The sequence below is a fragment of the Solanum lycopersicum genome, chromosome 1 (genome assembly GCF_036512215.1).
Source record: "Solanum lycopersicum chromosome 1, SLM_r2.1".
Taxonomy (NCBI): Eukaryota; Viridiplantae; Streptophyta; class Magnoliopsida; order Solanales; family Solanaceae; genus Solanum; species Solanum lycopersicum.
In genome coordinates, this window is record NC_090800.1 from 2,973,407 (window position 1) to 2,988,703 (window position 15,297).

Here is a 15,297-nt window from a genome sequence, read left to right on the forward strand (position 1 = left end):
CTAGTAATGTGTGCGCTAGCAGCCTGTACTTCCCCAGAATCATAATTATCATATGCCTGCAGTTTAGAGAAAGATTTAACAAAAGTAGCAAGGTGAGGTGAGACATCAATATTAGTCTGAAATTGCTTTAAAGACATATAGGATTATGTTTTCATCAAACACAACATGTCTGCATATGTAAACCCTTCTTGTAGAGGAATGATATCATCTATATCCTTTGTGTAAGTTGTTGTACCCTATGAACATACAAGAATAGATCTTTGGACTGAACTTATTTTTACCCTTGATGTACGGAAAACATCTACAACGAAACATTTTTAAACTGTTGTAATAAGGTTGCTCCCTATACAACTTAAAAAATGGAGTCACCGTCTTTAAGACTGATGAAGACAATCTATTGATGAGAAATACTACAGTGAGGAAAGCTTCAACCCAAAGAGACAGAGGTAGATTAGCATGAAGTAATAGAGTTAATCCATTCTCTAAAATATGCCTATGTTTTCTCTCTGCCACTCCATTTTGTTTAGGTATGTAAGGACATGAAATATATCTTACAATGCCATGATATTTCAAATGCTTAATGAAGTCTGTCACCACCTCCATCACATTGAAAAATCTTAATTTCTTTAGGAAATTATTTTTTCACCATTTTATGAAATTTTAAAAAAACCTCAAAGAATTCAAACTTCTTTTTCAATGGATAAATCCATGTATATCTTGTGTGATTATCAACAAATATGACATAGTATTTCATATGTTGGGAAGATTTGACAGGACCAGGTCCTCATAAGTCACAATTAATTTTCATAAGGGTTCTTTCTCAATTTTATTTCTCAAATCAAAAGGAAGTTTATAGCTCTTTCCCAATTGACAACTAGAACAAACAGTAGACATCTTATTTGACTAACATTGATGCAACTATTACTACTCAAAACTTTTAAAGACTTCAAACTAGGGTGTGCTAATCTAGTATGCCACATGTTGTTTGACGTTTTCCAATTGTGTGCAACAGTCAAGGCATAGGGATTGTTATCTTACAAAGCATAGAGTCCACCGTTTAGATCCTTTGGCCAGCAATGTCCTTGTCCTCTTGTCCTTTACAACAAAGCTAGTTTCATCAAATTCAGGAGTACAACAATTATTCTTTGCAAGCTTACTTACCGAGAGTAAATTCTTATTGATCTTAGGGACTACAAGAACTTCCTTTAACTTTAGACCTGTTCCAGATATGTTTCCAACATGTGTAATGTCTAACTTTGATCCATTCCCAACATATATTTTATTGTAGTGTTTAAGATCAATTATGATACCTGAGTTATGTGTCATATGATTACTGGCCCATGAGTCCACATACAAGGTGTCACCAGTAGTATTTTGTAGATTAGTAGCAGCCAATGCTTGTGGTAGCTCATCTGTGGCTTGGTAAAAATAGTTCCACCTGTAAAAACACTCAATAACAGCATGCTTATTCCAACCACTAATTTGAAGATTTAGTTCTGAGGACCTGTTCCAATTCTGCTGTTATAAGGATCTGTTCCTTATCCAGCATGCTTGAAGTCTCTTCCTCTTGAATTGAAGTTATTGCTTCCTCTTCTTTGAGAGTACTTTCCTCGTTCCCTGCCTTTTTGGGCAGAGAATGCCATATTATGGTTTTTTGGGACACTTCTTCTTCATCCTCCCTCAAATCAAAACCCATGAGAGGATTAAAAAACTAATTAAGAGTAGGATATGGTGCCTTACAGCATAAGAGTCCTGAAGGTCTTGTACTTAGGATCTAGACCTCTAGCAAAACTAATCACTTTGCTATCTTCATCTACAGGCTTGTGAATGGCTGCAAGACCATCACATATGCTTTTAAATTCCTTAATGTATTCGTCAATTGTTTTGGTTCCTAGCTTCACACTTTGCAACTGTTGCTTGAGCCGGAACTCCTTGTCTTTAGTTGCTTGAAGATATGTTTCTTCCAAGCATTCCCACATCTCCTTGGCAGTTAAGCATCCTACAATCAGGTACATGCTTTCTCCTGTCAAGGTGCCTGAAATTCAAATCCTTAGTAACACATCCTTATCCTCCCAATCATCAACAATGTTGCTATCTTCTGCACCCTGCTAACCTGTTACAATTTTCTCAGTAATTTGTCCAATGGAGCTGGTCGTTTTACGTGGTTCTGTGATGAAGTCGGTTAATCTCATCACTTAAATCAACTGAGTCATTTGTGTTCTCTATATAAGATAGTTCGTTGACTTAAGTTTAATGGAGCGGGACAAAATAAGATGATAAATTGAAGAGGTCGAAAGTGTGTTGGTAGAAGGGGACATTGCGATTTATTTGGTTGTTTTTGGTTTTGATCTAATACGTTAAAGAGCGGAAAAGTTTTATTGCTCTGATACCATGTAGAATTCTCACTAAAGTATGGAGAAATCAAGGATGTATTGATGATTATAATATTGAGTTACAAGCTCCTTATATAGGAGAAGAGTCTTATTCTAGTTATACTAAGAGTCCTACTACAATACAAATAATTACATAAGTAGTATTGTATTACAAGTCAAATACATTATCCTAGTCGAATCCTATAATATTCAATATCTTAGTTGTACATAACTTAGAATTTAGTAGTCTAATCCTAGTATGACTGTAACTCTAACTCGTCAGCCTACTTCAATGGGTCCTTCGACGTGTTCCATCAGTTGTCAAGCTTCCTTCAACATTTCTTTTCTTGTTTGAAGTTTATGTTTTTCCTTAAAGAAAATTCAAAGTATTACCATAAATGCTTGAACTTTTTCTGAATGGAAAATATAATTTTCTTCTATATTTTCTTTTTTTTCCTTAGAGGAAAAGTTTGGAGATCTATAAATTAAAAATCTCTATTCTCCTAGTATAACACAATAAAATACACAATGTAGACGTTTAAGAATTCAGTTTGTGGGATTTTTTTTTCTCGAAATAACTTATAAATATTTTTCTTTATAATATTATATTTTTAGTATAAGTTTTTGTATCTAATTTATCAATCATATGATATGCAATTGTAAACTTCCACATGATGTCCTAATCACCCCTTCATAACCCAACACAGTGATTGTGGTCTTTTTATTACATAATAAATCTTTTACTTTCAGTTACTCGAAAAGAATACTGAGGAAAGTTGTAAGAAGGTGATACAGAAGGAGAGATCCAAAAAATGTAGTGAAAGCCAAAAGAAAAAGGAGCAACAAGACACTTTTGAGGAGGAAGCACTTGAAAAACAACAACAAGAAGAAGGTATCAAAAATTGTTTAAGAAATTATCATTTCACAATTATTGGCTTATATTACTTCTTTCAAATTATTTTGATGTGAAAATGGAGATAAATTTGAAAATTTTAATTAATTTTATTCATGGTACGAATATGGGCGGACCCACACTATATGGAAGGGGTATACATGCATCCGCTAATTTCTGAAAAAATCATATGTATATACGTATATCTATTTTGAAAAACTGGTAGAAATTAGGATATAGTTAATTGCACCCATAAGAAACATAGAAGTGCCCTTGTGCTATTGGTAGAAGCTAGAGATAGCACCCTCTAGACCAACGTTCGAGTCCTACTAAAGCATGTTTTCGTTATTTTTATTTTGTTATGTTTATATTGATGCACCCAAAATCTTCAAATCCTGCGTTCGCCTCTGGATACGAAAGTAATTATCCATGATATTTATTTATTTAAACTTCTTATAATTGACTTAAATACTATTAAGTATTTTATTTTCATCTAGTTTTATGTGATTTTTTCAGGTGAGTCTGATTATACCTTAATGAAGGAAAGCATTGGTAATTTATATAAGGGAATAATACCAGAGAGTGTGAAGTTTGAAACCGCTTTCTTAAGTATGCTGTACTAGGGGACAATGTAGGAGGACGCTCGTGTATATGAAAAAATTTTTTGTAATTGGGCTTTTTTATTGAATCCCTTATTAACCTATGTGAGGTAAATAATTAATCTTGACTTATGCTTATTTATTTAATTTAGGAAATATTTTAATTTTGTTTTCAACTTTGGACTATTGAATTTTCTCATTGTATTTTATGATAAATATTTCTTTTTCAATCATTTTTTTTTTTAAAAAAAACAATGTGAATTTATAGGTGGCAATAACAAAGGACCAAGAAGACTCTATCCAACAGAAACTATCTGACCAACAAAAACAGGACATTACTGGTACTTAAAGGAATTTTAATTGATACTTGTGTTATTTATTTATTTATTTTTGAGTGAGAAATTAGAGGCGGATTTTAAATTTTAAATCGATGGATACATAGTATCTGTTAGAATTGATCTCTGTGTATTGTAGTTGTAATAGGATTGTAATTGTACTCCTTCTGTCCGGAATTGTTCATCATGTTGTGCTTATCGAAAGTTAATTTGACTAATTTTCAAAGGTAAATTAGATCACATTAATTCGATATTTTAAACAAAAAAAATTAGATATTCTACAACTATATAAAAAGTACTATAAATTACAATTTTTTACATATAATATGATGAAAAAATACATCTTAAAATGTTTAGTCAAAATTTTTTTTATGCATGATTTTTCAGGGAAGACTGAGCTCAACAAAGTCCGGTACCAAAAAAGAAGACTCAAGTAACAAAAAGTATTCCGGTGGTAAGAGAAAGCATAGAGAAAAGTAGAAATGGAAGGGAGAAAAGAATGATATAACTTAATTGTTCCATCGCCAAGACTGTTTTTTCAATCATTTCTTTTATTGTAACAATTTATTTAGAAAGAATGAAGTGACGATCTCTCTCGAGGATTTTTTTTTAACTCGTGCTTTATGTTAAAACCAAATTAATATATATGAGTTCGCTCATATATAACATTCGTACTCCAGAATTTAAAGTTTATGAATCAGTTGGACTTACTATGTCAGTGTTGCATCAGGTAGGACCCATAGAGGTCTTTTGACAAAAACAAAGTAAAATATTATGCAATTTATTTCCATTTGTTCTAAACTCTTATACTATGTTTGGATCATTGTTATTCATTGTATTGTATTGTATTGTATCGTTACTATATCTACAATGTTTGTTTTAATTGTTACTTAAAATGTATTGTACTGTATTGTTAAGTTTCGTTGTTACGTAACAATGAAAACCCCTATTTTATAGAACAACCGATTTGGTGTGTTCCTATTGCTACTTAATTTCTTTTTCCAATTATATCTTTACATAACATTTCAAAATACTATTTTACCATTTACCTTATTTATTTAAATCTAGTCAAATCTCCTATCCTAGATTGATTAAGGATATTTTAGTAAATTTATAAATTACAATACAGTACGATAAAATCAAACCAAATAATTAAAATGTCATTGAATAACAACAAACAATACAATCTAATCAAACATTGTATCTACTATACAATATAGTACAATACACTACAATACAATATATTATGAAACAATGGGTAACAATGATCCAAACAAAATGTTAGTCAAAGTTACCTAATACTTGTTGTTGTTGGGAGGTAATAGGTATCCATGAGATAAATCAAGCTCCCGACTTTCAAGTACTTGACAATCCTCGAGTGTACTTGAGAGTTTGATTTGTACAATGTATGCTTTAATAATACATAGCTTGAACCCTTGGGGGTGGCCCAGTGGTTTGAGCTTGAGATTTCCATGTTGGAGTTCTCGAGTTCGAAATTTCTTGCCAGCGAAAGCAAGAGATTTGCCTTCTGGGTCGAGCTCGTCGTACCAGACTTGCCTAGTGCGGGTTACCTCTCCTATGTGGTTTGCAAGCTATTGTATAAGAGCGAGAGTTTTACCCCGTGCGCACCCAAAGGGTAGCGGCTGCGGATTTCCCTTGTCATTAAAAAAGAAAAAATTATACATAGCTTGAATTTGTGGAAATTAAAACAATTAGAGTTGTTTCCTACATGTTTGATAAAATGTCACAAAGAAATCATGTCCAAGTAGTACATGTATTCGTAGAAATTACGAGCAAGTTGGAGATGGATGAGTTGTTTCTATATGGGATAAGTTTGAAGAACCTGAAGTTAGCTGATCACACGAATAATTTTCGAGAAATTTTGATGGATATGAGTAGCGTTTTTGTCTGCATTGATCAAATGAAGGCAGTGGTTTATGCATCAATGTTCCCCTGTTGCAACCTTTCCAACATATTAGCATGTTTACAATGGTATAGGAGGCCTCTCCTTACACGTAACAACATCGTCCAAAACGTTATCTGTATGATGATGTATAGGCACAATTGATTTGTCTGTACGCATTTGGTCAGTTGACGAATAGAGCATGCAAACACGTAGCAGAAATGATCGATTAGGCTACACACCGGTGGTGCCAATTCAGGTATGTCTATGAATTGTATCTGATACTTTCTGCACAAGAAATCGTAAGATTGTTCATTCTGTAGATACTTGTACGCCTTTTGCAAATTCTCTGTCATGACTGAATGTGGTAAATTCTAAGGTAATTATATTCTTAGCATTGCATTAGTTATGGCGGAGATCATTTTTATTGTTGCGTATTTAATAACTTTCGTGAGAGTGTTAATATTAGAATCATGACAGATTGACAATAAATATTTTGGACGCGGAAAAGAGTTGCGTGAGTAGCTGCTAAACATAATGACTCTTGACATTACAACTTTAGATGCAGGAGTTGATCTGTAACTAAGGCTTCCATTCATTCTAGTTCTGATATTACCGTCAACTCTGGCATCGAAGGGCCAACTTGAGTGGTGTTTCTTGTTGTATAAGGAGAAGGAACCGTTAGGTTGCTCCCATCTCCTTCTAGCATTTGCGTAACAACTTTGATGGATGGCCGATCTATCGCATTCCATTGGATGCACCAAAGTCCTATAACAGCCAATTTCCTTACAATTATAACATCATCATCTTTTTCAATCCTGATTTTCAACTCGTCTCCTTGATTCAACCGCTCATGAATCCACTCGGGGAAGTTCATTTGGCTAGTATCCGCCTTTGCATCAAAATTCTTCCTCCCTCCAACCATTTCAAGAAGCATCATTCCAAAGCTATAGACATCAGATTTATGAGACGCTTTTCCGAAATTGCTTGACAACACTTCTGGTGCAATATAACCCATGGTTCCTCTAGCTTCAGTCATAGTAACAACACTTTTCTCTTTAGAGCATAACTTCGCAAGACCAAAATCAGATATCTTTGGGTTCAAGTTATGGTCTAACAGAATATTTTGAGGCTTGATATCGAAATGAAGGATTTGTTGGTCACATCCTTGATGAAGATACTCTAGACCTTTTGCTATTCCGATAGCAATATCGTGAAGCTTCTTCCAAGTAAGGGTGATATTATCTTTGATACTTATCGGAAAAATGAGCTTGTCAAGGGACTGATTTGGTAAGTATTCAAACACTAGAGCTCTTCTAACTCCATCAGCACAAAAACCAACTAGGCGAACCACGTTGACATGATGGATTTTCCCCATTGCTGCAACTTCATTGATAAATTCTTCCCCATTTCCTTCAGAATCATCGAGAACTTTTACAGCAACATGTATTTCATTGGAAAGTGTTCCTTTATAAACTATACCGTAAGCTCCCTCTCCCAATACTTCCTGAAACTGATTTGTCATCTTTCTGATATCTGCATAAGTATATCTGTCGGTCTGCGATCTCTATAGTCTTCCAAAAACTTTTCAACTCTGGCTTGATTCTCTCTTTCAATTTTGCTTGAGCTATAACACTCATAGAGTGCCATCATAATAATTCCCATAAGAATGAGACCTATAACTCCACCTGGAACATGTGATCTCACAAATTATCGATAAGGCAATTAAAAGTATGTACAACAACAACAACATTATAACCAGTGAAATCCCACAAAGTGGTGTCTAGGAGGGTAGAGTGTCGCAGTCCTTGCGACTACCTCCCCGAGGTAGAGAGGCTGTTTCGGAAAAGATTGTAGGGAGAAACATGAACCATATATGCAAGGAATCGTGACAACAACAATAAAGTGAAATCACCTAAACACAGTAAACCACAAGTGATATCAAATGCCAAAAGCCAAAGAGTACGTTTATACTACAGCTGACACAGTGTTCTATACTACCACCAAACCAAATACATGAATAAGCTAGTAATAGGACAACCCTTAATGACCTACTAACCTTCTACCCTTATCCGTGACCTCCATACCATCCTTATCTAAGGGTCATGTCCTCCGTAAGCTGAAGATGCGTTATATTGTGTCTAATCACCTTCCCTATTTACTTTTTGGGTCTACCTCTTCCTCTCCTCAACCCCACTATATCCAACCTCTCACGCCTCCTCACCAGGGCATCCACACATATCTTTTTCAGCAATTAAAAGTATGTAAGGGAGCAAAATATTATACCAAAACTCATACAGTACATACCTGCAATCAGAGGTTCCTTTACGCCGCCTATCAGAATTAAAACAGTTCTTTTGTTATGGAAAAGAGAAGTACATGATCATGGCATCAAACAAAGGTAACTTTTTAAATTAGTCAATACCTTTTGTAGTAAATGGTCGATCGAAACACTGAGTAGTCAGTTGTTTAGGATAGTTCTTGAAGCCACAATCCATTTCAAGACCTTCACAATAAATACACATTGGAGTAAACCAACTGAGTCTTATCAAACTGGTAGTTGTATAGTAAGGAATTGACGGAATTTCATGAATCTTTTTGCAAGTAGTAGGGGGGAGTGTCTCTAAATTGTAGGAAACAGCAAATATTGCTTTGTCAGAGGCACAATCTGGATATTGGTTCTGATAATCAGCAGGCATACCAGAACATTTGAATACTGAAAAGTCAATTAGTGTGAAATAAGGTTCATGAACATGGAAGGAGAAAGGAGATGCTGATAAATTAAGGTGCAATATGTTGAGAATGAGACAATCTTCGGGATCATAAAGGCTTATCTGCTGAGACATATAATCAATTTCTCCAACAGATAGTATAAGTGAATTGGGAAGTGTGAGTATGGTTTGGTTTTTGCGGTCACAGGATAACTCGAAGCCTGGATAACCACAATATTCTGGCTGGTGGCGAAGCCTGAAGGGAAAATGAATGCTAGGGCCATCAATTCCACACCTGGACTCACTACAATCATATGCTCCATCACCAACCATAGCAAACAATACCATGGTGATGAAAAGCAAGTACAAGAAGAAAAAGATGGTCATCTCGATTGACACGACCTGCTCTGATACCAAGTTTATCACGCCCCAAACCTGGAGAGGCAGCAGCTAATTTGTTTTTATCAATATATGATTTGAAGATGTGTTATTCTCTGTATGGATTTTTCTTTGATTTAATGGTTTGATTTTTCCACACTCTTTTATCAAGAAAAGTCTTGTGCCTCCAAGATTGTCTATGAGAGATATGTTGACTTCCCTTACTCTCTAGGTAGAATTTAATGACATGATTGACTTACTAGACTTCATGAAGACTTTCCATTGTTCTTTTAGAATTGGTTGCTATTGCAGAGAAGAGGGAAATATCCCATAAAAATATAATGTCTAGAATTACCAAGTTTCTTCTTACAATCCTCATCTTCATACAGCTCTCAGAATCCCCATTTGCAGAACAGAAAGAGCAGTGTGTCCCTTCTAATTGTGGACATATTCGTAACATCAGTTATCCATTTCGATTGAAAAGTGATCCAAAGCATTGTGGCCTTAAGAACTATGAATTGAGCTGTGAAGGAGATCATACCATATTAACAATACCTCCACATGATTGGTATGGATCACAGAACTACTATGTTCAAGCCATCAATTACGATAACTCCACTATCCGTCTTGTAGATCCTGGTATAAGAGAACAAGTTATTTGCTCTCTTCCTCAGAATTCGATTACATATTACACTAGCCCTCCTCGTTTCAGTATCATTATGGATCCTGATTATGTTTATTTTACAATCACTCTCTTCAGCTGTCCATTTGCCATAACTTCTCCAGTCTCTGTGGAAATCACTAATTGTCTCAACAGGAGTTATGCTTCCAATGTTTCTTCTGATTCAAATAGGGGACACACATATGCAACAATAGGTTATTTACCACCATCCGATTTGGAAGTCGGGTGTAGTGTAGACCTCATGGCAATGGCTTCATGGCCAATTCAGGATGGAAATACTAACAATTCTGTTTTAAGTTGGCATAATGCTTTGACATATGGTTTTGAGCTTTCATGGTTTCGTGAAATTCATTGTAGCAAGTGCGCCAGTCCATACCTATGTGAAGTCGAAAATTCAAGGGATGTTCGTTGTGTGGATGTCGGCTGCAGAACTTATAATTTTAGATTCTTCAAAACGTCGTGTAGTAAGAACAATCCCAATGTCATACCTAGAATATAAGACATGACTGTTAGCAGTTATTCTGTACAAGTCTTAACTGTTTTTTTCTTTTTCCGGTTCTGCATTTTTTCTTTGGATGGCCACAATCAAGTTGATCAAATACATGTTCTCCGCGTTCTTGCAAGTAAGAAGCCGTACTTTTATTTGTCAGTTCTGGTTTTATATAATGGTTACTAGTTGCAAGTTAGATTAACTGTAGTATTGATTCATGGCGTTCTTGCAGCAATCGTCCCATGGATACTTCCCATAGCTGGTAAGCCACATCTTTCGCCTTTCAAATATATTACTAGAAATCATTCTAATGTCGAAATGATGGAGCAGACGTTGGTGGTTGCTTATTTGTGATGGTTGTACACAGGGTTTAGCATTGTGGCAAGAGTCATTCTATTTCCATGCATAGTTGTATTTCTAATGATAGAGTTACGAAGAAGGCATTTGTCGATTTATGATGCAATTGAAAGTTTCCTGCACGGTGAGAACAATTTCACGCCCATTAGATATTCCAACTCCAACATAAGAAAGATGACTAGAAACTTTAAAGAGAAACTAGGCCAAGGAGGTTATGGTTCAGTATATAAAGGCAAGCTTCAAAGTGGTCCTAATGTAGCAGTGAAGATCTTGAGCAAGCCCAAAGCCGATGGACAAGACTTCATCAACGAGGTTGCTACAATCGGGAGGATTCATCATGTTAACATAGTACAACTTATTGGCTATTGTGCTGAGAGATGTAAGCGTGCTCTCGTATATGACTTCATGCCTAAAGGATCACTTGAAAAGTACATCACACCTCGAGAAGGAGGAGCTGAACTATTAAGTTGGAAAAGAAAGTTTGAAATTGCTCTTGGAGTTGCTCGAGGTATTGAATACTTGCATCGAGGTTGTGACATTCAGATTCTACATTTTGACATCAAGCCACACAACATACTTTTGGATGAGAATTTCATTCCGAAACTATCTGATTTTGGTCTTGCAAAATCATACCCGACGGATAAGAGCATTGTTACTCTAACAGCAGTCAGGGGAACAATTGGTTATGTAGCTCCAGAGTTGATCAACAGAAGCATTGGTCCAATATCTTATAAGGCAGATGTTTATAGCTTTGGAATGTTACTCATTGATATCGTAGGCTTGAAAACAAACTCGGTAGCCAGAGAGGATATGTCAAGCCAGTACTTCCCACATTGGATATATGATCAGCTCGACAAGGGAAAGGAGATTGAAGTACTAGACGAGACACATGAAGACGTAAAGAAGCTGACTTTAGTTGCTTTGTGGTGCATACAAATGAATCCACTCGATCGTCCTTCAATGACTAGAGTAGTGGAAATGCTTGAAGGCGATTTACAAGCATTGCAAACGCCTCCTAGGCCCTCTGAATCGCGTGAACCATGTTCGTTGGAGTTCAATTTAACTAGTTCTTCAATGAACTCAACTGAGTCAGTGAAGTTGCTAGAGAGTTGTTCTGATTCTGCAATAATAGATGTAATTGTTGTTTGACACCACACGTTATGTACCTAATTCATGTTGTTTTATGATGTTTGTTTCTAAAAAATAAAGTTTGTCACATACTAGCCAACCTTCACTTAAGTTAATGAAGTTTTTACTTGTTTAATTATCATATATTAATTATCCATCACAAAATGGAACTTATGATGATTTTTTTTACGGATGGTGTTACGTATTGTTTCATATTGTATTAATTTAATGAATATCACTTTTGAATAGATTGTATTTTGCCAATTCAGGAGAGATAGAGGCGAGCACAGACTGACAGAAATTTGCTATAAAACATTAACTATAACCCAAATCGTTTAAGGGAAAAAGAAGAAGTATCTCCCCCTGAGACACGCCTTAATTAAACTAAGGTTCTATTATCCCCTGAACTCATTTATTTTTTTTTGTTATTTTGTGCACATATTTGGCTTGCGTCACATCCAAATGTATCTCACGCACCTCAACTGCGTGCAGTCACGGGGTGTGTTATTAAATAATACTCCCTCCGTTTTAAAAAGAATATCCCTATATCCTTTTTAGTTTGTTTAAAAAAAGAATGACTCATTTCCCTTTTTGACTACCTTTTAACTTTAATTTTTCACGTGTCATGTTTAAGACTACAAGATTAAAGGGCATTTTGATACATTTGACATAACTTTAATTTAGAACCACAATATTAAAAGGTCTTTTTTCTTTTCTTAAACTCCGTTCCAAGTCAAACTAGGTCATCATTTTTAAAACGAAGAGAGTAAATAAAAATAAAAAGAAGAAGAAAACACTAAGGTAACATTATGATCACGTTAAATCAGAGTTACACATTATGAGACTTTGCGTTGTTATTAAACAATACGTTACAATAAAATTTAAATATTAATTAAAATAAACATAACATTTAAACTAACAATATAATACTAATAGATAACAACCATCCATCATGACTCATTAATATTAAAAAAAAAAAAGGTTTCTAAAGTTGTCTTCATAATTATTATTATTAGCAAATATAGGGAAAATGCACAACTACCCCCTCAACCTATGCCCGAAATCCCAGAGACACACTTATACTATACTAAGGTTCTATTACCCCCCTGAACTTATTTTATAAATAATCTTCTACCCCTTTTTAGCTTACGTGACACTAGTTTGAAAAAAAAAATCAACTATCGTTGGGCACACAAGATAGTGCCACGTAGGCTAAAAAGGGGTAAAAAATTATTAATAAAATAAGTTCAGGGGGGTAATAGGACCTTAGTATAGTATAAGTGTGTCTCTGAGATTTCGGGCATAGGTTGAGGGGATACTTGGGCATTATCCCGCAAATATACAATATTGTGTTTGAATATTCTAATATTGGACCCCTTTTTTTTTCCCACACATTGCTATATCAAACTTTAATTTGGTATCATATATTTTCTTTCTCCAATTAATGACATAGAAGACTTCAAGTCAACTAATTGCATAAATTATTTATCTGAATTTCTAGCTTACATTCAAAAAAAAAATAAAAAATATATGTGGTGTTCTAATTTTGTTGTCCCATTTAAGTAACATTTGTTATAAAAATTGCATGAATATTAGTCATGACTGAAATTTTAATGAATTTAAATATGTGCTTTAGATATGTATAATTGAGCAAGATTTATATATATTTTAAAAAATAATCAAAAGGGTTCTAAATTGAACATGGTTGAGTTCTAGATCAAAGTGTGGATCGGGAGTGGAATCTCTGATTAGAGTTGGGGTGGATCGGGAGTCTGGTCCTGGGTTAGGATCCGGAGTTGGGCTCCTATTATGGTCAAGAGTTAAATTCTCGATCATTTTTTTTTTTTGGGTAAATAAGATAGAAAAATGAATTTTCTTATTACATAGCTTTAACTAATTTACTAGTACTCATTAATACCAAGAAAATTGATTTGTCAAGATGTTTTCATTATTAATAGCAAATTTCCAATATTGTGTTGAATAATTTAATATTCAGCCCTATTTTTCCACACTTTATTTTTTCAATTGTGTTATATCAATCTTTAATTTGGTATCATAATTTTTCTCAGTCTAAAAATGACAGAAGAAGACTTTAAGTCAACTAATGGTATAGTTGCAACAAGTCCAATCAAAGAAGTGAATCAATAAATTAATAAATATAAATATGCCATGGGGTGTACCAATTTTGCTGCCCCATTTAATAATATTTTTATAGCTTTTATTATTTATTTTTATTCTACAAATATTCAATATTAGGAAATTTTAACTTGAATATAAAAATCTAGAATTAGGTCTCCGGTTGGGATCAGGAATGGGAGTTGGATCTCGATTCGAGGTTGATCCAAGGTAAGGGCCGAGACTTGGATCTCAAAACTGGAGTTTATAAGTCTGGGTTCATGGTCCGACCTGAGAATCAAGTTGGGAGTTGAGTTCTAGATCAGGGTTTGAATTGGGCGGGATCTTCAATCAGGATCGGGGTGGGAGTCTGGTTCATTAATCGGGACTGGGGTGGGAATTTGGTTTCTAGGTTGGGTCGAGGTCAAAGTTGGGTCCAGGATGGACAGTTAGGTCTGGAGTTGAAATTGAAAATCAGGATGTTGATTAGGGTCAAGAGTCGGATCCTCAGTTGGGGTTGGGTAGTTAGGTTGAAAAAGAATTTTTGGAATATGGTTACCTTACTTTATACATGAAAATCTTTTTTTTCTTAAATTGGATGAAAATTAGTGAAGAACATTTTTAAAAACATTTGAATCAATTTAATAGGAGAAAAATTAAAAACATTTTCTTACAAAAAGAAAAAGTAAAAACAATAAAACATTAATAACATGAGCAAGTAAAATACAGTAGTATTGTTTTTAGGGATAATGCCTAAGTACCCCCTCAACCTATACCCGAAATCTCAGAGACACACTTATACTATACTAAGGTTCTATTACCCACCTGAACTTATTTTATTAATATTTTTTTACCCCTTTTCGACCTACGTGGCACTATCTTGTGGGCCCAATGATGGTTGACTTTTCTTTTCAAACTAGTGCCACGTAGGCTAAAAAGGGGTAGAAAATTACTTATAAAATTAGTTCAGGGGGTAATAGGACCTTAGTATAATATAAGTGTGTCTCTGGGATTTCGGACATAGGTTGAGGGGGTACTTGTGCATTATCCCATTTTTTTTATAAAGTAAAGATAAGAGTTTCAAATATCATGTAAGATATTGAACTCAATGGAGTACATATTTTTGTATCTAAAAATAAAATAACATATAAACACATTTGTGTCCAATTTTAGGTTTATATTATTATAAAAATATGATCATTTCATAAATTTAGTGTGATTTTACCAACCACACAAAGCTTGACTAATTTACTATTACTCATTAATACCAACAAAATTGATTTGTTAAGTTATCTTCATCATTAATAGCAAATTTACAATATTTTGTTGAATTTT

The 15,297-nt window shown here is 34.4% G+C and overlaps 1 protein-coding gene and 1 pseudogene across 1 annotated transcript; one reads left to right on the forward strand and one right to left on the reverse strand.

Moving 5' to 3' along the window:
• Nucleotides 1–6,522: 6,522 nt before the first annotated feature.
• LOC101256116 (rust resistance kinase Lr10-like) lies at nt 6,523–9,199 on the reverse strand (annotated as a pseudogene).
• A 332-nt stretch (nt 9,200–9,531) lies between these two features.
• On the forward strand, nt 9,532–11,938 carry LOC101255823 (rust resistance kinase Lr10-like). Its single transcript, XM_010316820.3, has 4 exons — nt 9,532–10,336; nt 10,463–10,495; nt 10,595–10,624; nt 10,730–11,938. The coding sequence occupies exons 1-4, from the start codon at nt 9,532–9,534 to the stop codon at nt 11,866–11,868; spliced, it is 2,007 nt and encodes a 668-aa protein (XP_010315122.2). The 3' UTR covers nt 11,869–11,938.
• Nucleotides 11,939–15,297: the final 3,359 nt, after the last annotated feature.